Raw genomic sequence first — 22,615 nt, 5'->3', positions numbered from 1 at the left:
AATGGATTGCCCCAAAGAGGTAGGCCGGAGCAAGGAGTTGCGCCCCTGGCATCACCATATGGACCCACCGGGACCCGCCCCAGCGGCTCTGCATGGAGCCGCACAACCCCCTGGCGTCGCCTCACGGAGCCATAGGACCCGCCTCCATGCCATACACACATCAAGTCCCCACCCACCCACACACGCCCACTGCGCACACAGCCTCCTGGTGATGGATTGTTACAGCATGAAGGCGTGATGACCACATAGGCTTTTATTAGTATAGATATTCTCTATGCTGTACTTTATATTCCTGAGCAAGGTCTAAATATTACCTACATGCATTTTATTTATCCAAATTGTGAAATTCTCCTATTGAAATATGTATATAGAGAATTCAACATATTTTATAATAGTAGATATGAGAAATGTAGTATAAAAAAGCTCTGCAGCCCTAACTGGTTTGGCTAAGTGGATAGAGCATCGGCCTGCGGACTGAAGGGTCCCAGGTTTGATTCCAGTCAAGAGCAAGTACCTTGGTTGCGGGCACATCCCCAGTAGGGGGTGTGCAGGAAGCAGCTGATCGATGTTTCTAACTCTCTATCCCTCTCCCTTCCTCTCTATAAAAAAATCAATAAAATATTTTTTTTTAAAAAACAAAACAAAAAAGCTCTGCAGATAAGACTAGCCTTAAAGCTCTGCAGATAAGACTAGCCTTACCCAGACAGTTGTCTAACTCAACAAATAGTATTAAGGGCCACAGATGTTTAATAAGAGCTATGATATGGATATGACATGCTGTAAAAGTACCACCAAATTGAAGAATACAATTATTTAGGGTAACTCTGAATTCACTCTAATTGATTTTTATAAGCTTCGTGGTTTTTTCATTAACAACAAATTGTCACTCACCTTACAAATGAAAACAAGAATATTATTTAAATCCCTGTAATATATAATTATCTGAAAGTGACAAGACATTTATTTACCCTGTCTGGCTCTCTGTTTCCTTAAACAAAAGGTTTTTAAAGTGGCCTCCAAGCCCTAACCAGTTTGGCTCAGCGGATAGAGCATCGGCCTGCAGACTGAGAGGTCCTGGGTTCAATTCCAGTCAGGGGTATGTACCTTGGTTGCGGGCACATCTCCAGCAGGAGGTGTGCAGGAAGCAGCTGATCGATATTTCTCTCTCATAAATGTTCCTAACTCTCTATCCCACTCCCTTCCTCTCTGTAAAAAATCAATAGAACTTATTTTTTTAAAATATATTTTATTGATTTTTTACAGAGAGGAAGGGAGAGAGACAGAGAGTCAGAAACATCGATGAGAGAGAGACATCGATCAGCTGCCTCCTGCACATCTCCCACTGGGGATGTGCCCGCAACCCAGGTACATGCCCTTGACCGGAATCGAACCTGGGACCCTTCAGTCCGCAGGCCGACGCTCTATCCACTGAGCCAAACCGGTCTCGGCGAACATATTTTTTAATAAAAATAAAATAAAGTGGCCTCCAAGAAGTCAAGACCTCAAAAGAGAGGTGGTCCAGGCCATGGAGCACCGGGCTCTCCCCTCTCCAAAGCAGGATGATCCTGTGCTTTTGTTCATTTTATATGGTACTTGACTGTGAACATTTCATAGCTGAAAGTCAAAAACTTTAAGAACCACTGTACTATTTATGATCTCTAAGGTTCCTTTCCTAAATAATATTTCATACTTTTCATGACTCATTTTTATCAAAGCACTTAACACATGGCACTGTTTTTATAACCGACCAAATACATCATCTGAATGAAGTCAATAAAAAAAGCAAGTGTCATATAGTGGGAAGTGCCCTGGATAGCATTCCAGAAACCCTGGTTATCTGAATTTTGGCTCTGCCTCTCACCAGTCATGTGACCAATGATAAGGTATCTCATTCTCTGAACATTTTCTCATTCCTTAAAATGGAAATATATACCTCAAATGGTTGTGGAGATGAAAGGAGACAACACACATAAAAGGTATTATTACAACAGTGACAAAACTATAAGAAGCACTACATTTTAAAGGTTTCCACTCCTCATTTTTCTCTCAGAATTAAATCCTTCAAAATAATGTTAACTGGTTTGCTGAACTAAAGTGAATTAAATTACTAAAGTAAAGCAGACATTTTCCCCAAAAACTCTTCTTATTTTTGCCTGGAATAGTATCTCCTGCTTCTTCTGGGAAATGCCTCTTTCTCCTCCCCTGGATACTGCTCCACCACTCCTCTCCCCACCTCCCACTACCAGCACTTACTCACCAACAACTGCTTTGAATGAAAACTGCTATCTTGTTTCAGATTTCAGTCCCTCTCACTACTAGTTAGCCAAGGGTTGAAAGCTGAGCCAATCACAGAACCCCACCCTCTTGGCCACAGCTGGAGGAGAGAGGAACTGGCCCAACACAAACTGGGCCAATCAGGCCTTCTCTGTTATTGACACTGGAAATAAGAGTGGGAACTGCCAGCAGCCTAAGTGTCTGCCAATGGTTTCTGCCATAGTTCCTCACAAAAGCCAATCTGAAAGGAGGAACTGGACAGAAAGAAGCAGATAGGAGAGAAAGAAAGAAAAAATCCTAGCGTGACTGGGGTCCCTGATTTCAATTGAATCTACATTTCTGCCCTTCTTTGCGTAAGGTAGTACTAATATAGATTTTTATCACATGCAAAGCAAAGAACCCTGAATGAACACAGACCTCAAAGAAAAACTGCAATAAAGTTATTGTAATTTTGCTAAATAACTTTCCTTTCACTGCTTTTACATTACTATTCCATCTCTTCTCTCCTTCATGGGAAATTTACAAATATAACTGGTTTTGGTGAGGGAAAAAATTCTCTACTGCTTTTTAACTGTGGAACAATCTACTAACAATCTATTTTAAACCTTTGGTATCTCTGCTGCTTTCTAGGCACACTCTAACCCCTGACGCCTCAATTAAAATAATCAGTATGCTTCCTGCCTCTCCTTAAAATGTATTTAATTTCTAAACCCAAGGTTTGTATTTTTCTCAGTTGAAAAATAGATATAATCTATGAAAATCACCTAAGTATATCATATTTTGAGAATAAAGTTTGCCACAAAAATAAGAAACATTCCATATTTCTACACACCAGCCCTTGATTTTGAGTTTGCTGTTTATGGACTCTGTTATTCCCATTTTCATTGGCTCTTCTCATTTCAGCTTATGTCTTTTAAGCCCTAATTTAAATCCCTATTTTAGAATTTTTTATTCCTCTAAGGCTCAATTCTAATAGAAACTGTGCCAATTTAGTGTTTTCATTCAGTGTGAATAAGCTTTAATGAAACTTCAAATTTTGCTTTATTCAAAGATATCAACTTGTCTCCCAAAATAATTTGAGTCAAAAATGCCAAGATAATGGACCACCTAATTAAAGCTAGAATTAACACCATATTATGTGATCAAACCACTGTTTTTTTAACTTGTGGTATCTCTGCTGCTTTCTAGGCAGTCTCCATAGGAACAGAGAGTCAAGAACAGGAAGCCAGCAGTTGAAATGGACTCCTGCTGAGGATAGTGATTCCGCTTCCATGGAAACAACAATGAAGTGATGGAAAAACTGGAAGGCTTTTAAAATGTACCCTTAAACATACATACTATGACACTTTCCTATCAGCACTTTAAAAGTAGGTCATAACCAAAGGCCCTGGTGGGATAGCTCAGTTGGTTAGAGCACTGTTCCCATACGCTAAAGGCTGCAGGTTCGATCCTCACTTAGGGCACATACAGGAATCAACTAATGAATGCATAAATATGTGGAACAAGAAATCTATGTTTCTCTCTCTCCTCTCTCTACAATCAACAATAAAAATTTAAAAAAGAAAAAGCAGGTCACAACCTGTTATTCAGATACAGCAAAATTTTCCACTGGGTTTTGGCATTCAGAAGTGAAATCTGCTCCCATAACATACTAACTTTTCTGTCAACAAGTTCTGGTGCACCACAAAATATGTCACCTGTATACTGTGCATATACTATGCCAGCCTGTATTTCTTTACTCTATACTTTATCAATTTCTGATCAGGAGAGAGGACTGATAGAGGGAGCTGAGTGTGCTGTGTAAAAGGAAGAGAATGCAGCCAAACAAAACTGAGGAACACTACCGAAGTTGCCGCTGAAATTTTTAGAAACACTGGGTTGCCTGTCCTGCATTTCTCAGAGTGCCAACTTTGACTTACTAAGAGAAGTTTTAGAGGAGACAAAGTCTATAGATAACAGAACCATGAAATTCTAACTTACCAAGATTTGGCACTCCTTCACTATATCAATTTCTATTTTCAGGAGATATATTATCTTCCTTTTATCACTAAAGAAACTTAAGGTTCAGGGATATAAAATGCCTTTCTCAGTTACAAAGTTAATATAAGAACCTAAACCTAAACCAGTTCTTATGACATCACACTTCAGGTAACTGAATTTGAATGATACTATTCTTCTGTTACTGAGCAGAACAACAACAAAACACAGAGCACAGGACAAGTACAGATGAGTACGGAAACAAAAATGAAGAGAAAATAAACATAGGACTTGAGGCAGGAGCCTATCAGACAACATAGCAGAGCAGAAGAATCAGAGAGGAGAGACTGAGGATGACAGACAAGCACACAGGAAAATGAGAGCTGCAAAGAGTTATGAATTTCACACTGTGTAAAAGAGAATGGGCCTTTCAGAGAAAAACTGGTCTCTCAAACATCCTTACCCAAGGATTTCCTTGTAAAACGAAGGCCTTTGCCCTAGCCAGTTTTGCTCAATGGATAGAGCGTCGGACTGTGAACTGAAGGGTCTCAAGGTTCAATTCCAGGCAAGGGCATGTACCTAAGTTGCAGTCTCCATTCCCGGCCTGTCAGGGCACGTGCAGGAGGCAACCAATCGATGTCTCTCTCACATCGATGTTTCTCTCGTTGTCTCTCCTGCTCCCATCCACCCTCTCTGAAAATCAACTGAAAAATATCCTCGGGTGAAGATTAACAAAAAAACTAAAACTAAGGTCTTTGCTCATTTACTCACACACACAAAAAAAAACAAAGAGGCATCCTTACTCATAGAACTAATGAAAATCAGTTGCACAAACTAGAATAAAAAGTCGTTTTTCCAATTCTGTTTGAACACAGCTAATGCCTCATCACTGGTTCAACAAAATAAAATCAATGCTGGAGGAACTGGCCACATTAGAGCTCTTCAGTGATAGTATATCGACATCTGTATTTCATGGGAAATTTTAAGGAATCTTTAGAAGTATTTTAACTGCACTTGATTTTAATCTCCACATAAGACTCTACTCAGTCACAACTTATGTTCTTATCTCAAGTTCTACCCCACAGACACTCTCTAATAGGCCTTGTGCCACTGTACTCTTGGTCAAGCACACGCAGCTCCATTCAGATTTATCACATTAGAAAGAACATCCAAATCAACCTGAGTCTGTTGGAGCGTTGTTTGTCGGCACTTCCCTTTCATATTTTTTTTTTACAACTTTAGTCAGATGAAAGAATATGCGTATTTGAGATGGCCTTGGTGGTTATATTTTTTAAGTGCTGATTTATTGTAGTTACTGGTATTTTGTTCTTTTCAGGTATAGCCTACCTTTCTGGCTTATGCTAAGTGTTTTGACAACAAAAGGAAACCTTGAGAGAGCAGTGATTTATTGTCCTACACGTCTACAACTCTGGAGCCACGAGCCTCTCTGTGTACAGCACAAGCCCGGTGAGCCAGGGAATCTGCTCCATTTGCATTTAACCAACCCCCCATAAATGTTTTCACAAAACCAAGTTACGTGACCCCCACAAGTCAAAAGAATCACCGAAGAATAGTAAAAGCCAAAGTCATAATAAAATTCATAACCACGCATTACCTCAATTATGACTGTTTTCTACCACCAATAATACTAAATGAACACTGACACATCATTAAGTCATAGAGCACTAAATGCCCACAGAGACAGCCTTCTCTTAAATGCAACAAGTTCTTTCTGCTCCCTAACCTTTTTTCCTTTGTTTTGCAATTTTAAAGGGGAGTACCGAAAAAATTAATCAATCTCTTCAAAACAACACTGTGTGGCCAGTCTCTTTGTGACAAACTCTTGTCAGTAAATAAATAAATAAATAAACCCCTAAGAGTTCTTTATGGTCTAATCCAGCGGTTCTCAACCTGTGGGTCGTGACCCTTTTGGCGATCGAACGACCCTTTCACAGGGGTCGCCTAAGACCATCCTGCATATCACATATTTACATTACGATTCATAACAGTAGCAAAATTACAGTTATGAAGTAGCAACGAAAATAATTTTATGGTTGGGGGTCACAACACGAGGAACTGTTTTAAAGGGCCAGAAGGTTGAGAACCACTGAATCAAATGGCTTCTAAAAGATCAAAAAGATTTTTTAAATATTTTTTTATTGATTTCAGAGAGGAAGGAAGGGGGGGGGGAGAGAGAGAAATATCCATGATGAGAGAGAATCATGGATCAGCTGCCTCCTGCACGCCCCCCACCGGGGAATGAGCCTGCAATCCGGGCACGTGCCCTTGACTGGAATCGAACCCAGGACCCCTCAGTCCTCAGGCCGATGTTATATTCACTGAGCCAAACCGGCTAGGGCAAGATAAAAAGATTTTTAAGGCTCTGGCCAGGTAGCTCAGTTGGTTAGAGGGTCATCCTGATACACCATGGTTGTAGGTTCAATCACCAGTTAGGGCACATACAAGAAGCAACCAATGAATGCCTAAATAAGGTGAACAACAAGTCAAAATTTACCTCTCTTTCTCTTTCTCTTTCTCTCCCCGCCCCCTCAAAATAAATAAAGATTTTTAAAAACTAGAGATATAATGAAGAAAAAGGAATAAAGAATTAAAAACAGGGAACTAAAATTTTACCTTATGATATAAAATAAAAAGTAACACCTCCACAAACAATAATTTTTTTATCTGCCACACAGGTAAATATGAAAAGCCTCCAACCCTCACCAAGACTTGTGCTCATTCTTTCACTGGCTATGAGAGAGACATCTTTAAAAAAATAAAAATAAAATAAAAAATATATGTGTGTGTATATATATACATATATAACTTTTTAGAGAGAGAGGAAGGGAGTGAAAGAGATAGAAACATCAATCAGCTGCCTCCTACATGCCCCCTACTGGGGATCAAGCCCACAATCCCGCATGTGCTCTGACCAGAAATATAATTGGTCACCTCTTGGTGCATGGGACACATTCAACCACCGAGCCACATCAGCTGGGCAAGAGAGCCATCTTAAGACAAGTAGCAAATCTGTGGAAGACTCTAAAGTCCAGCAACTGTTTTCCTCGATGTTGTGTACTGAATCATATATTTTTCCTTTGAGAGGATATAAAGTGACTAACAGAATTACTGACTATAAGCAGTTAATCTTCTCAATACTAAAAGTTTCATATACGCTTCTAATGCAGCTCCACCTTAAACATTAAATTGACTTAGTGAATACCAGAATTAGAAGACTCCATCCATCCCATCTTCCTTTGTGTCTGCATTTAAACAATTCAAAGAATGTGTCAAGCAATACTCTCAAAGGAGCCCATTTCTGAATAGCAAAGGAAATCCTCCCCAGCAGTTGGCTTTCTTTAAGTCAGCCAGCAAAGGGAAGTTTTCATACCACTTATTCCTACCCCTTTTCAGAGAGATGCTTCAGTTACTGAGCATAATGTTCCAGACATATAGTCATCTCACAGTTCAGAAATTTCAGTGCTGTCATAGAACATTACATATAGAAGAGATTCAATAAAATTTTATTGAAAAAATTAATGGAAAACTAAATGAATGATTTTGCACCAATATTACATGGTCAGATAACAATACCTTCATACCTAGAGATGCTCCAATTACCTCTTTCTCTAACTTAAACAATAGTTACATAAAATTAATATCAGAAAATGTATGTAATTATTGTCTTTATCATTTGTGTAATAGGTCAAATGCATAAAAAAGGAATAGAGCGGAACAGAATATACAAGTGGCATGGTTAAACAAAAAAGAATATCTACATTTTTATTTCATTTTATGAAAAACTGTCAGGACAGTACCAATGAGGAAAATAAGCACAGATATTCTAAGTAATTAAAAAGTATTGTGTAAAATAGAGTGAAGTCTATGAACTCTTTTTGTTTGATAATTACAATCTTGGGAAATGTGTTTCTTAATCGTTTGCAAAAATACAGTATGACTATACAATGACCTGGTTCTTTTTCAAATGAAACACATTTTGAGACCACTAATGACAACACAGTAAGTTTCTGAGGAAAAGCAGATGTTGTCAAAACTTCCTAAAAGAGGATACACTGAACTTCTTTGCATTTTATATACAAGACTCAATGTTTAATTATTAAGATTTAATTTAAGGTATATTATATAAAACCATGCAACTCAAGTAATTACAAGCTCTGGTGGTGTCACTCAGTCGGTTGGAGTGTCATCTCATGCATGGGAAGGTCACTGGGCTTGAATCTCAGGGTACATACCTAGGTTTCGGGTTCGATCCCCTCGGGTGCCTACGGGAAGCAACTGATTCATATATCTCTCTCACACTGATGTTTCTCTGTGTGTGTGTCTCTCTCTCTCAAATTAATTTTAAAAATAATAATAATGATTAATTTTTGCAGTGTCTAATAACTTGCTAGCACTAAAGGAGCAGTAGTCTTCCATGTAGGGAGTTTTAGTTACCTTTGGTTTATTCTAAAATGCTGAGATAACTCCATTTCTTCTGATCAGAATCAAGGTTGTTTCAGTAATCACAGAGATTAAACCAACCCTCTCATTTTAATGTTTCGAAACTGTGTTGCTATACATAGAAAAATGTGGTGATACTGATGACAGAGCCCATCTAATAAAACACTCTTCGAGAATCCTCATCCATCTCTCTGCTTTTGCTATAGAGCAGCTGTGCCTCACACAAATTCACATGAATGAAAATATTTAAATGAGAAACCACCCACTTAGTTTATTTTCCATATGACTTTCCTGTAATTATTTTGTAAACTGTTCACACAACAATACATAAAAACATCTGCAAAAACAGGTAATTAATGTGTCAGGCCAAACTAATGCATTTTTTATGGTGTCCATGCTTCGTCAACTGTAATTATAACTCTTTTTAAGCAAATGATGATGTGTTTGTTGCAATGTGCAAGTGGTTATTTTAGATGCTCTGTTTACTGTTCATACAATCTGAATAAAAAACTCCACAGCTACTTTACCCCACACAGCAATGCTTTACCTAGCTTTTTGCAAAAGCAAGAAAGTGGTTCTCTCTTCCAAGTTATATTTTGTAGTAAACATTTTTGGCATTTAACATGAAACTCTCAACCTGAGAGTTGACACCAAAATAGACAACAATTCAAGAAAAATATGCCAGCAAGTGATTCAGCCAGACTTTCTTCCTTCAGTTGTAATCCTGCAGAAAATATAGCACATAAGTCAATCGGCTGCAGTAGGCTAAGCCTCCTGGGTATCTGAAGTTTAGAAGGCTCAAAGATTCATTACTATTGTTAATGTATAATACCCATTCCATCTAAACCCACCAAACACATGTTTCTTTGACATGCGACAAAGGAATGAAGAACCAAATCCTGTCCAAAATACAGTTTCATAATTCAATTTATCCTGCTTGAGTTCTAACTACATGAGCTATTATAATTATGACTATTATTATACTAGAGACCCAATGCATGAAATTCTGGCAAAAGGCTCGGCCCTCGCAGCCCCAGCTGCCATGGCCGGCCCTCGCAGCCCCTCGCAGCCCAGGTTTTGTCCAGAAGGTCGTCTGGACGGTCATTCTGCTGTTTGGTATAATTAGCATATTAGCTCTTTATTATATAGGATAATAATATTGCATATTAACAATTGTCCTCAAATGGACATTCCTAAAGGCTGGACTTTAGTTTCTCCTTTCCATAGTATTTTTTCTGAAGATTGTAATAATAAGCTTTTTAACTCAAAACATTTTATTTCAGAGTAAAACTACCTTAATTCTAGTAATATATAGAAACTTTGCTTCAGTAGCTACTTTTCTTTCTTATTCCTTTTTTAAATCCTCACCTGAGGATATGTTTCTTTGCTTTTTTATTGATTTTAGAGAGAAAGGGAGAGGGGGAGAGAGAGAGATAAACATTGATGTGGGAGAGAAACATCAATCAGCTCCAGAATACAACCTTACCGGGAATCAAATCTACAACACTCCAACCAACTGAGTCACCCAGCGAGTGCATAACACTGGATTTTTTATAAAAGGATCCAACTATATATCCTGTCTGCAGGAAACAAACTTTGATTCAAAGAAATAAATAGGTTGAAAGTAAAAGGAAGGAAAAATATATCATAAAAAAGGTAATAATAAGAGAGGTGTAACAGCTATACTAATATCCATCAAAACAGATTTCAAGAAAAATAAATATTACTACAGAAAAAAACACACTTTATATTGTTAAAAAGTTAACTTAATTAAGAAGATATGTTATAAATATGCAAGTATCTAATAAGTGTTCTAAAACAAATGAAGCAAAAACTGACAGAAATAAAGGGAGAAACAGACAACTCAACATTAGTTACAATTGTCTCAATAATTGCTAAAACAAAGACAGAAAATCAACAATGATGTAGAAGACCTGAGAAACAATACCAACCAACCTATATTAACTGGTATCTACAGAATACTCCACTTAAAAACACCAGAATATGCCCTAGCTGGTTTTGCTCAGGGCATAGAGCCTTGGCTTGTGGACTGGAGGGTCCCAGATTCGATTCCAGTCAAGGGCACATGCCTGGGTTGCAGGCTCAATCCCCGGTGGGGGATGTGCAGGAGGCAGCTGATCAATGATTCTCTTTCATCATTGATGTTTCTATCTTTCTCTCCCTCTCCCTTCTTCTCTGAAATTCAATAAAAATATATTTTTTAAAAAAACTAAAAAACACCAGAATACACATTCTCCAAGATAGATTATGTGGTAGGCCACAAAACAAGTTCCAATAAATTTAAAGAAATTTAGATATATTCACCAACTACATGAAAATTAAACTAGAAATCAACAACAAAATAAAATTTGAAAAATTTACAAATATTTGAAAATTAAAGAAAAAATTTCTAAGTAACCCATGGCTCAAAAAGGAAACCACACTGGAAATTAGAAAGTATTTCAAGCTTAACGAAAATGTAAACAGCCTTTCTGCTTCCGCAGCCGCCCTGGCGCCCGTGAAAAAGCTCGTGGCGAAGTGGGGCACAAAAAAGAAGCAGGTTGTGGGATTTACCCTTGACTGCACCCACCCCATAGAAGACAGAATCATGGACGCTGCCAACTTTGAGCACTTTCTTTAGGAGAGAATCAAAGCGAATGGAAAAGCTGGGAATCTCGGCAGAGGGGTTGTAACCATTGAAAGAAGCAAGAGTAAGATCACAGTTACGTCTGAGATGCCTTTTTCCAAAAGGTATTTGAAATATCTCACCAAAAAGTACTAGTATTTGAAGAAGAATAACCTACATGACTGGTTGCACATAGTTGCTAACAGCAAAGAGAGTTACGAATTGCGTTACTTCCAGATAAACCAGGATGAAGAAGAGGAGGAAGATGAGGATTAAAGCTCATTTATCTGGCAAATTTTGTATGAGTTCTTGAATAAAACCTGGGAACCAAATTGGTGGTTTTCCTTGTATCTCTACAGCAGGGGACCTCCAACTTTTTAAACAGGGGGCCAGTTCACTGTCCCTCAGACCGTTCGAGGGCTGGACTATAGTTTAAAAAAAAACTATGAACAAATTCCCATGCACACAGCGGCGGCAAAAACACCCTGCGGGCCGCATGTGGCCCGCGGGCCGTAGTTTGAGGACCCTTGCTCTACAGTATGGATTGAACAGAAAATTGAAATCGTAGTAACAGGGCTTCACTTGGGGCGCCACTCACTTTGTCCGGAAATTAGATGGCGGAGTCCTACCTTGGCTCCAATTTAGCATTTGCTGCTCCTTGGGTTGCCTTGAACATGTTGAGGCTTGGCAATTTCATTTGCCCTGAAGGCTCTAGCATTTTCTATTTCTATGCAAATTTCCCAAAGCAGAACTGTTTGCATGCTTCCCCTCATGGAAGGCAGGGTTTCTTCCACATTTAACTGAAGCATCAGTTTTTCTGGCTCTACCCTGTCATGATGAGATCTATGTAGTAAGTTTATGACTCGGGTTTGCACATTTTACTTGTTTGTTGCATTGATGTTGCCCTGTAGTAATTGTTTGGTTGTAAAATATTAACCCTGGGCTGAAATTAGCATATACTTTAAAAAGAAAAAAAACTGCTCCCAGATTTTAAAACTTGTAATAAAATGGAAACATTGGTTTTTCTATGCCTTTTTGAACTCTTGTAATTACAAATGTGAGTTTTGATCACATTTTATATTAAAGTGGCTAATGTGGGGGAAAAAGAAAATGTAAACAACATATCAAAATTTATAGGCTGTAACGAAAGCAGTGTTTAGAAGAACGTTATATCTTTAAATACCTATCCTGAAAATATCTCAAATCAATAACCTAAGTTTTTACCTCTTAAGATAAAAATTAAAAAAATGAAGAGCAAACTATGAATAAAGAAAGAGGGGAAGAAGCAGAAACCAGTTAAATAGAAAATAAATATATATATAAAGAAATCAAAGTTTTTTTAAAAAGATCAATAAAGGTCAATATTTTTAAAGTTACACATTTTCATTTCTGAAATTCAGCAATTAAAAAAAAAGTGACTTGTTTCCCTTTGTGAAACACAAACTTACCACTATCTTTCTCATATATTCATCCATTCTAAAGCAAACAAGTTGATCCTTTGGGTTTCCTACTATTGGAGTAATTCATTCAGAGAAATAAGCCAAAACTGCTTTTTACTTTTTTCAATATATTTTGATTCATTTCAGAGAGGAAGGGAGGGGGGGGGGAGAGATAGAAAACATCAATGAGGGAATCACTGATCGGCTGTCTCCTGCACGCCCCCTACTGGGGATTGAGCCTGCAACCTGGGCATGTGCCCTTGGCTGGAATCAAACCCAAGACCCTTCAGTCCACAGGCCGATGCTCTATCCACTGAGCCAAACCAGCTAGGGCCCAAAACTGCTTTTAAAAGCACTTCAGTATATGTTATTATGCGTGTACAGGAACTAACCACATTTATAGGGCCTGGACATGTTCTAGAACCAACCCTACAATTCTCAGCTAGTCTAAGTGGGAAGAAGAAGAATAGTCAAGACCCATTAAGAGACCCAGAATGATGTAGTACCTCAGCACATTAGGTCATAGTTTTTGAAATATGTCTGGACATCCCTGAGTGTCTAGCACACATGTAACTAGGGATGGCGTAAACTATAAAAACATAGCTTGGTATTGCTTATTATAGCATTTACCAGGATGAAAACTGCAGAAGATTGTTTGTATCTCTTAGCTGAGGCGTAGTATTAGGAACAGTTTACTGGACAAAAATGTCAACAAGGCTGTCAAAAAAAATTACATAACATCCAGGAACTCTTTTTCATTTTGAGAGACATAATGTATACAGGAGGTAGAAAGGTTAGGGGAGCCCTAGCTGGTTTGACTCAGTGGATAGAACGTCGGCCTAAGGACTGAAGGGTCCTAGGTTTGATTCTGCTCAAGGGCACATGCCTGGGTTGTAGCTCGATCCCCAGTAGGGGGTGTGCAGGAGGCAGCCAATCAATGATTCTCTCTCATCACTGATGTTTTTCTCTCTCTCTCCCTCTCCCTTCCTCTCTGAAATCAATAAAAATATATTTAAAAACCAAAAAGAAAGGGTAGAGGAAGGAAAGGGAGAAGAACAAAGGAGAGGATCTCATTTTGAAGGGCCATCACTCAATTTTATTTTATATTTTTACAAAAGAAATATTTTATAGTCACTATCACAGCACCTGGTATATCTAAGCAATAAAAACTTGTTGAATGGTCAACTGGACGGATAGATGGTTGAATGAGCAAACAAACAAGTGGGTAGAAAGACAAAGAATGATTATTCAAAATAAAGTTTAAAATATTAGATACTAGAAGACTTGCTGTTTCTCCATTTTAAAATGAACACTAATCTAATTAGTGGATAAATGTGTGAGAAGTAGCTTGGCATAATGGAAAGAAGACAAGATTTGAACTCAGAAAGACTCAGACTGAAATACTGGCTGAAACTCTTACTGGCTTGTGTCATTGAGCAAATTGCTTACTTTGCTTAAGTCTTAGTTTTCTCCACCTGTAAAATGAGGATTACAGTAGCTACCTTGTAAACATAGTAAACCAGCAACTTTCAAACCTAGAACAAACAAAACCAGATCTCAAATCAACTCTATCCTTCACAATGTAGCCCACAGATGGATGTTACTAACAATGCTCACCATCTGGTAGCTTCCTGTTTTAAATAATTATTCTTGCTAACTAGGTGCCAAGCTTTCAAAATCGTTATATTAAATGTTTGAACCCTCTAAATTTTGGTGTCCTAAGACAAAGTCCAGTATGATCAGCCAGCCATAGTTCAGCTTACAGGCTTGTTCTGAGGATTAAAAATAATATTAGGAAAACCCCTTTGTACAGTAACAGGCATGTAATAAGTAATAAATTATTGTCAAACATTTCATTAATAGCTTTATGGCATCCTTTTGCCACTCTACATTATCACAATTATTCCAGTAACTCCACACTGAGAATACAGATCAATCACACCAGCCACTTACAGAAATATACAAACAAGGCAGAAATGAAAAGACATGTACTGAAATATGCTCTTCAAAGATTCAAGTTGATTTCTTCAACCTGGACTTCTGGATTTTCTCTCTTAAATCCATGAAGACCTGAGGACTTAAAACCTTAATTGTAAGTGCCATTTCTAGACTGACTGAATAAGAAAAGTGTCAGATTCAAAAGGAGAATTCAAAGTTACCACTATCAGAGTATGCTTTTTCTCTGCTGGATGGCCGGACAGACTGGTGCTATTGTATTCTGCATCTAGTCTCAGCTGTGCAAACATGAGTTAAGTATGAAAAACATCATGCCCTCTTAATCAGAAATACAACAACCCAAATAAACTCCTTTTGGATGAATAGTTTAGTTAGAATGAGTAATTTGTAGAGTAACAACATTTGCCACCTGTATAAAAAGCACTCCTACTTAGCTCTGGAAGATATCTTTCTCTGAATTATCAGATGCCCAGAAATACTGACTTTATTATAAAGCATGGCATTCTAAACCAAGGTCACAGATAACAAACTTATAGCAAGAGTTAAATTAAAATGGCTCATAGGTATTACTGGTTAGGGTGATGTTTCAATAACAGTTCTGCCACATTAAAGCAAACGTTCCCCAAGGAAACATCTCTTCTGCTCATAAATGTCAAGTCAGCTCCATTTCCCCCAATTCAAAGAATAATATCCATTATACTCAACATCACACTCAGTGGTGATAAGTTGAAAGCTTTTCCTCTAAAATCAGGAACAAGACAAGTATTCCCACTTTTGCCATTTTATTTAACATAGTACTGGGAAGTCCTAGCCAGGGCAATTAGGCAAGAAAAAGAAATACGGTAAAAGGCATCCAAGAAAGGAAGAAATAAAACTGTCTCTATTTGCAGACACTGATACAAAAATAAATGCAAAGATATTCCATGCTCATGAATTAGAATCATTAATATTGTTTAATATGTGCATACTACCCAAAGCAACATACAGATTCAAAGCAATCCCTATCAAAATTCCAATGGCATTTTTTCATAAAAGTAGAAATAACAATCCTAAAATGTGTATGGAACAACAAAAGACCCCAAAACAATCATGAGAAAGAACAACAAAGCTTAGAGGTATCACATTTCCTGATTTCAAACTCTGTTACAAAGCTATAGCAATCAAGAGTATAATAATGACATAAAACCAGACACACAGGTCAATGGAACAAAACAGAAAGCTCAGAAATAAACCCCCACCTATGGCTAATTAATTTACGACAAAGAAGCCAAGAATATACACTAGAGAAAGGACAGCCTCTTTATTAAATAGGGCTGGGGAAAATTAACAGCCACATGCAAAAGGATGACACGAGATCCATACCTTACACCACAGGAAAAAATCAACTCAAAATGGATTAAAGATGTGAACATAAGACCTGAGAAGAAAACATAAGGGAGTAAGCTCCTTGGCATCAGCCTTGGCAATGATTTTTTGAATTTGACACCTAAAGCAAAAGCAACAAAAGCAAAAGTGAGACAATATCAAACTAAAAAGCTCTACACAGCAAAGGACACCATCAAATGAAAAGGCAACCTACCAAATGAGAGACAACATTTGCAAGTCATATATCTGATAAGAGGTTAATGTCCAAAATATATAAAGAACACACGCAACTTGCCCTAATCGGTTTGGCTCAGGGGATAGAGCATTGGTCTGCAGACTAAAGGGTCCCAGGTTCGGTTCCGGTCAAGGGCATGTACCTTGGTTGCGGGGCACATCCCCAGTAGGAGGTGTGCAGGAGGCAGCTGATCAATGTTTCTCTCTCATTGATGTTTCTAACTCTCTACCCCTCTCCCATCCTCTCTGTAAAAAAAAAATCAATAGCCGAAACCGGTTTGGCTCAGTGGATAGAGCATCAGCCTGCGGACTGAAAGGTCCCAGGTTCGATTCCGGTCAAGGGCATGTACCTGGGTTGCGGGCACATCCCCAGTATGAGATGTGCAGGAGGCGGCTGATCGATGTTTCTCTCCCATCGATGTTTCTAACTCTCTATCTCTCTCTCCTTTCCTCTCTGTAAAAAATCAATAAAATATATTTTTAAAAAAATCAATAAAATAGAACACACACAACTTAATAGCACAACAAACAATCCGATTTAAAAAATGGGCAGAGGAACAGAAAAGACATTTTCCCAAAGAAGACAAAGATGAAAAAGTACTTAACATCACTAATCATGAGGGAAATCCAAATCAAAACCACAATGAGATATTGCATCACACCTGTTAGAATGGCTATTATAAAAAAGACAATAGGTAGCAAGTATTTGAGAGGATGTGGAGAAAAGGGAACTCTTGTACACTGTTGGTGAGATTGTTAATTGGTGCAGCCACTATGAAAAACAGTATGGCAGAGCCTCAGAAAATTAAAATAGAACCACCATATAGTACAATCCAGCAACTGCACTTCTAAGTATACAACCAAAGGAAATAAAATCACTACCTTGAAGAGGTATTTTCACTCCCATGTTTATTGCAGATTATTTACAACAGCTAAGGAAACAACCTATATACCCACCCCAACAGATGAATGCATAAAGAAAACATATGTATACATACACACACACAATGGAATATTATTCAACCATAAATATGAAAGAAATTCTGCCATTTGCAACAGTGTAAGCAGAAGTTAGAGGCATTATGCTAAGTGAAATATGAAGCAAGTCAGACAAATGCTATCTGATCTCATTCATATGTGGAATCTAAAAAGAACTAAACTCATAGAAACAGAGAACATATTGGTGGTTGTGAGGCAGGGAGTGGAGGGTAGGTGAAATGGGTGAAAGTGGTCAAAAGTTACAAACTTTGATTATAAGATAAATAAGTCCTGGAGATGTAATGTAAAACATGGTGACTATAGTAAACAATACTGTATTGTATATCAAAGTTGCTAAGAAAGTAGATCTTAAAAGTTCTCACCACAAGAAAAAATGTATAACTGTGTGAAGTGATAGGTGTTAACTAAACTTAGCTGGCAATGTTTGCACAAGATATACATATATCAAATCATTATGTTGTATATCTTTAATTAGATATTACATGTTAATCATGTCGATTAAACTGGGGGAAAAGTTTTTTTAAATAATGTCCATGTTTCTGTTAGGAGGAGACTGATACTTTTAAATATAATCCCCTGGCCCAGTGGCTCAGCTGGTTGAAGCATCGTCCTATATACCAAAAGGTTGCTAGTTAGATTCCTGGTAAGGACACATACCAGGTTGAGGGTTCGATCCCCAGTCATGGCACATATGGGAGGCAACCAATCAATGTTTCTCTCACTAATCAATATTTCTCTCTCTTCCTTCCTTCCTCTGTCTAAAATCAATAAACATTTATCCTCACATGAAGATTAAAAACCATTTTTTAAAATAAATATAATCCATGAACCAGAAGTACTGCTCTGACATTACATTTGACACACAATTAAATGTGTCACCATGAGGACTGAAACAGAGGTTATTTTACAGTGGATAGAGCGTCGGCCTGCGGACTGAAGGGTCCCGGGTTCGATTCCGGTCAGGGGCATGTGCCTGGGTTGCGGGCACATCCCCGGTGGGGGATGTGCGGGGGGCGGCTGATTGATGTTTCTCTCTCATCGATGTTTCTGACTCTCTATCTCTCTCCCTTCCTCTCTGTAAAAAATCAATAAAATATATTAATAAATAAATAAATAAAAATAAAAATTAGAATTCTGTGATTATAGTTCTACAGTCTGTATGAACAAAAATTGATCACATTATGAATAAACAATAGAAGTCTATAAGCAATTAGTTTATTATAACTTTTTGGATTTGATGGCACATTAACAACAAAAAACAATCCAGGGCAGTAATGGCTATTGTGGTTTCAGAAAGGTATATGTTAAATAGAAAAAATATGTTTAAATAATAACATTCCTTAAGATAGAGGTCTAGTTCTAGTGGAAAAATAATTCACCACCATAATTACAAAGTAACTAATTAAATGATGTAGTTTTTATTTGCTGATATGCATTTATAATTCTTATTTTGAAACAAAGATTTTTATTTTTCTGGTGCCATCAAGTGGTAACATTATGAAGTGTTCTAGAGTTAAATGCATATAACTTTTAGACAAAAGAATCACAGTGATGTATTTTATCTATGTCAATTAGACACTAGTGATGTTTTATCACAAAAATTATCTAAAAAGAAGAGAAAAATATCAGAGCCAATTATTTGCAACTCATCCCTATTTTAAACCCCCAACTCAAAATAACAGTTAAGACAAAGAAATATGAGTAGATCTTTAAGACCAGAATGTTCCACTAGCAAAAAAACAAAACAAAAAACACTCCAACAGATAATGAAACTATTAGAAAACCAAGTTTGTATTAAAATGACATATATTATCAGTCAAACCAAGAGAAATGCTCCTTCCTGAAACTCCATTAACATGGCTGTAAAATAATTATTTTTAAGGCAAAATCCCACAAGGACAAAGAGACTGAGAGAAAAGATAGCAGCAACACAATGTTAGAAGCCAGCAAGGAGATGGGTGAGTGGTTACAGACTTGGGGAAATTCCAGAAAGCTGCCCGACTGACATGGCACTAAATCTCTCGCAATGTTCAGGAGCTGGTGGCTCTAAGTAGCTGTGGACATGAGAGTGAAGAATAAAAACAAGAAACTTAGTCAAAATCAGTTAAAAAGCAGTTAGGATACCACTACACACCTTTCCTCTTCCACTCCATGCAGCCAAGCATTCATCTTTACACCACATTAAAAGAATGAAGGTCATACTCTAGGAAGAGTACAGCAGAATGCTTCTGGACTACAGGACACAGGCACAGTGAGGGCAGGGGAAGTGTTAGTAATACAGGAGATGGTAGTAATCTGAATGGTACTAACAAGTCAAAGATCACACACAAAAAATAATGAAGATGGTAATTTTCTGGAAAGAAAACCACTGCAAGAAGGTCTCATCAACCTTAGATTATTGTGTCCAGGAAGTCATGTAACTAACTGCAGCATGCTTCACTCTGGTTCTATAAGGAAAATGCAAATAATTAAACAAAGACTGATGCTTAAAAAAAAAAAAAAGGTAACTTCTACTTATAGACATTCAACAACATTCAACTCTACATGCCCTGTGTCACTCTCATGCATTAGCTGAGAATTTACTGCAACTAACGAAGAATAAAATAGTAGGCAAATCCAAGGACCTTTTATACTTTTAGTTTAAAAGCCCATTTCATCTCCTCTCTTCAGGCCATTGAGAGTAGGTGTACTGAAGAATCGCTGTGAACACTCCTAAGAGAGGTGAAGGCTAGTGACCATTGGCCATATCAGAGAAAACACACATTATTATTCATAATATAGACTCAGAAACTTGTTTTTTCAATCCTATTTTGTTGCTTAATTGATCAAAGCAGAGAGTTAAGTGTATCTGATACTGTCATGTAACCAGAAGGAGATATCCATAGTTAGGCCATTTAATCTTCAGTATTTCTCCTTTTCAGTCTTTTTTTCTTTCTTTAGAGGATTATATATAAGACAAATAGTTATATGTATACATGTTTTTCCAGATATCAACAAAAGAAACATTAATATACATAAAACTGTACCTTGTACACCTTCTAGAAGTAAGTCAACTCCCTTCCTATAAAAATCAGAAGCAGCTTCATAGTCATCTTCTTCTTCCTTCTTTAAAGCCAGCTTTATGAATTCTCCTGCTTTCTCCAAATAATTTCTCTTGGCAAGCTTGGATTTTAAACTGCCAGGAAAGAGGCTACGATTTAGCCGTTCTTCTGTCTTGTTCTGCTCACTATCATAAGCAACAGCCCCTAGTGCTGAAGGATCCGAAGGAAGATTGAGACCAAAAGTTCTAGTGGGAGAATTTTGGTTGGAAGCCATTCCATCATCTAACTCAGCAAGGGAATCCACATCGACAGTAAGAGATACCAGGTCACTGTCACTAGAGAAGCCTGGAAATACAATCATAATAGTAAACATTAAATTGAGAATCAACCAAAACAATACAAATCATGCTATTAATTTTTTCATCTATCAAAGTCAATTAGGAAGGTTATCCTTTACTGATGAAGTCAGTGTCCAGCAATTTGTTTTAGTATAGTTCATTCATTTTTTTCCAATATCTGTATTTTTTATTTTTTAATCCTCACCCAAGGATATGTTTATTGATTTTTAGAGAAAGAGGATGTGGGAGAGAGAGACAGACAGAAAGATGTGACAGAAACATTAATTGGCTGCCTCCCCTATGCACCCAGACCCGGGATTGAACCCACAACCCAGGTATGTGCACTGACTGGGAATAGAAACTGCAACCTTTTGGTGTAGAAGACGATGCCCCAACCAACTGAACCACCCTGCCAGGGCAGTTCATTCATTTTTGCACTCACTCAACAGCTCTGGAAGAACATCTCCTTGCCTTAATTATCAAACTAAAACTGAAGATAAGTTTTTATCTAGCCTTGTTGTCAAAAAGAGCCTTTAGCACAAGATCTTGCAAACCATTTTTAGCAAGCGCATGCTTGCACACACAGCTGCTATGAACAATAATATTAAGATGAAGGGAAAAGCGTAAGAACTCTAGAGTAAGTACAAAAGAAGTTTAGAAATCCAGCTCTTGAAACTTATTGTGTGACCAACAGCAAATTTCTTAACAGTTTTACTTATTATGCAGGGCATTACGAGAACAAAGTTAATACATATGAAGCATAACAGACTATCATTAAATTACAACTCTAGCAATTATATAATAATTATTTAACTATTTAGACAATATATTCTCAGAAATGTGTTTATAGGTCACCATCCATATCAGGTGGGGAGTGTGCAGGAGGCGGCCAATCAATGATTCTCTCTCATCATTGATTTCTCTATCTCTCACTCTTCCTTCCTCTTGGAAATCAATAAAAATATATTTTAAAATATATATTTAAATTTTTTTAAAAATAAAATAAAGAACTGAATTATTAGAAATCTTTGTTTCAGACACTTTCACAGCTTTTGGAGAAAGTTTTGGTCTATATTTGTATATTAGTTTTCTAATAGAAAATGAAAAATAGGTGCTGCTAAAATTTTTAGTAATGAAAATTACTTCTCCCACTTCATATAACTGACTTCATGGTAAATAAGCATGATGTACAATAACAGTTACTAAACTTTTTGGTTTTAAAACCTCCCTTTACAATCTCAAAAATGACTGATAACCTCAAAGAGATTCTATGTGGACTTTATAAATATTTACCAATCTTACTATTTAAAAAACCGACAATTTTTTTAATTAAACATTAAAGCCCATTACAAGTTAACATGATTTTTATTTTTAAAAATTTTATTTTCCAAAACAAAAAATATTTAGAGAAGTAGCACTGTTTTACATTTCTGCAAATCTTGTTAACAAAAGATGGCTAGATCCTCATATCTGTTCTCTGCACCCAATCTGTTGTCAGATGTTCTGGTTGAAAGATTTGAATAAAATGTCACATCCTATCTAATAAAAGAGAAACATGGTAATTAGCGTAGGACCGCTACCCTTCAAATTGGCTAATCAGGGTGATATGCAAATTAACTGCCAGCCAAGATGGCGGCCGGCAGCCAGGCAGCTTGAAACTAACATGAGGCTTGCTTGCTTCAGTGACAGAGGAAACCAACGTTCCCCGCCTGCCGCTTTCGGCCTCTGAGCTTGCAGTTTGAAACATTGTTACAAATATAGAAGCTAAACAGAACCCCAGAAACCTGCTTTTAGCCAGCCGGGATCTCAGAGCTGGAGTTGAAACAGTGTTTAGATTATAGAACCCAAACAAACCAGATACCTGCTTTCAGCAGACCAGGCCTCAGAGCTGGAGCCTAGCCTCAG

General features: G+C 37.4%; 1 protein-coding gene and 1 pseudogene across 1 annotated transcript in view; one reads left to right on the top strand and one right to left on the bottom strand.

Moving 5' to 3' along the window:
* The window catches only part of RPS6KC1 (ribosomal protein S6 kinase, 52kDa, polypeptide 1), a 121,029-nt gene that overhangs the window by 65,047 nt on the left and 33,367 nt on the right, over positions 1–22,615 (bottom strand). Inside the window, 1 exon segment of the mRNA XM_006772970.1 lies at positions 20,358–20,717. Within this exon segment, the coding sequence (XP_006773033.1) occupies positions 20,358–20,717 (360 nt within the window).
* LOC102758301 lies at positions 2–11,670 on the top strand (annotated as a pseudogene).

This window comes from Myotis davidii, unplaced genomic scaffold, assembly GCF_000327345.1.
Source record: "Myotis davidii unplaced genomic scaffold, ASM32734v1 scaffold362, whole genome shotgun sequence".
In the NCBI taxonomy this organism is placed as follows: Eukaryota; Metazoa; Chordata; class Mammalia; order Chiroptera; family Vespertilionidae; genus Myotis; species Myotis davidii.
The sequence above is the reverse complement of the archived record's forward strand: the minus strand, read 5'-3'. Positions and strand labels throughout refer to the sequence as shown.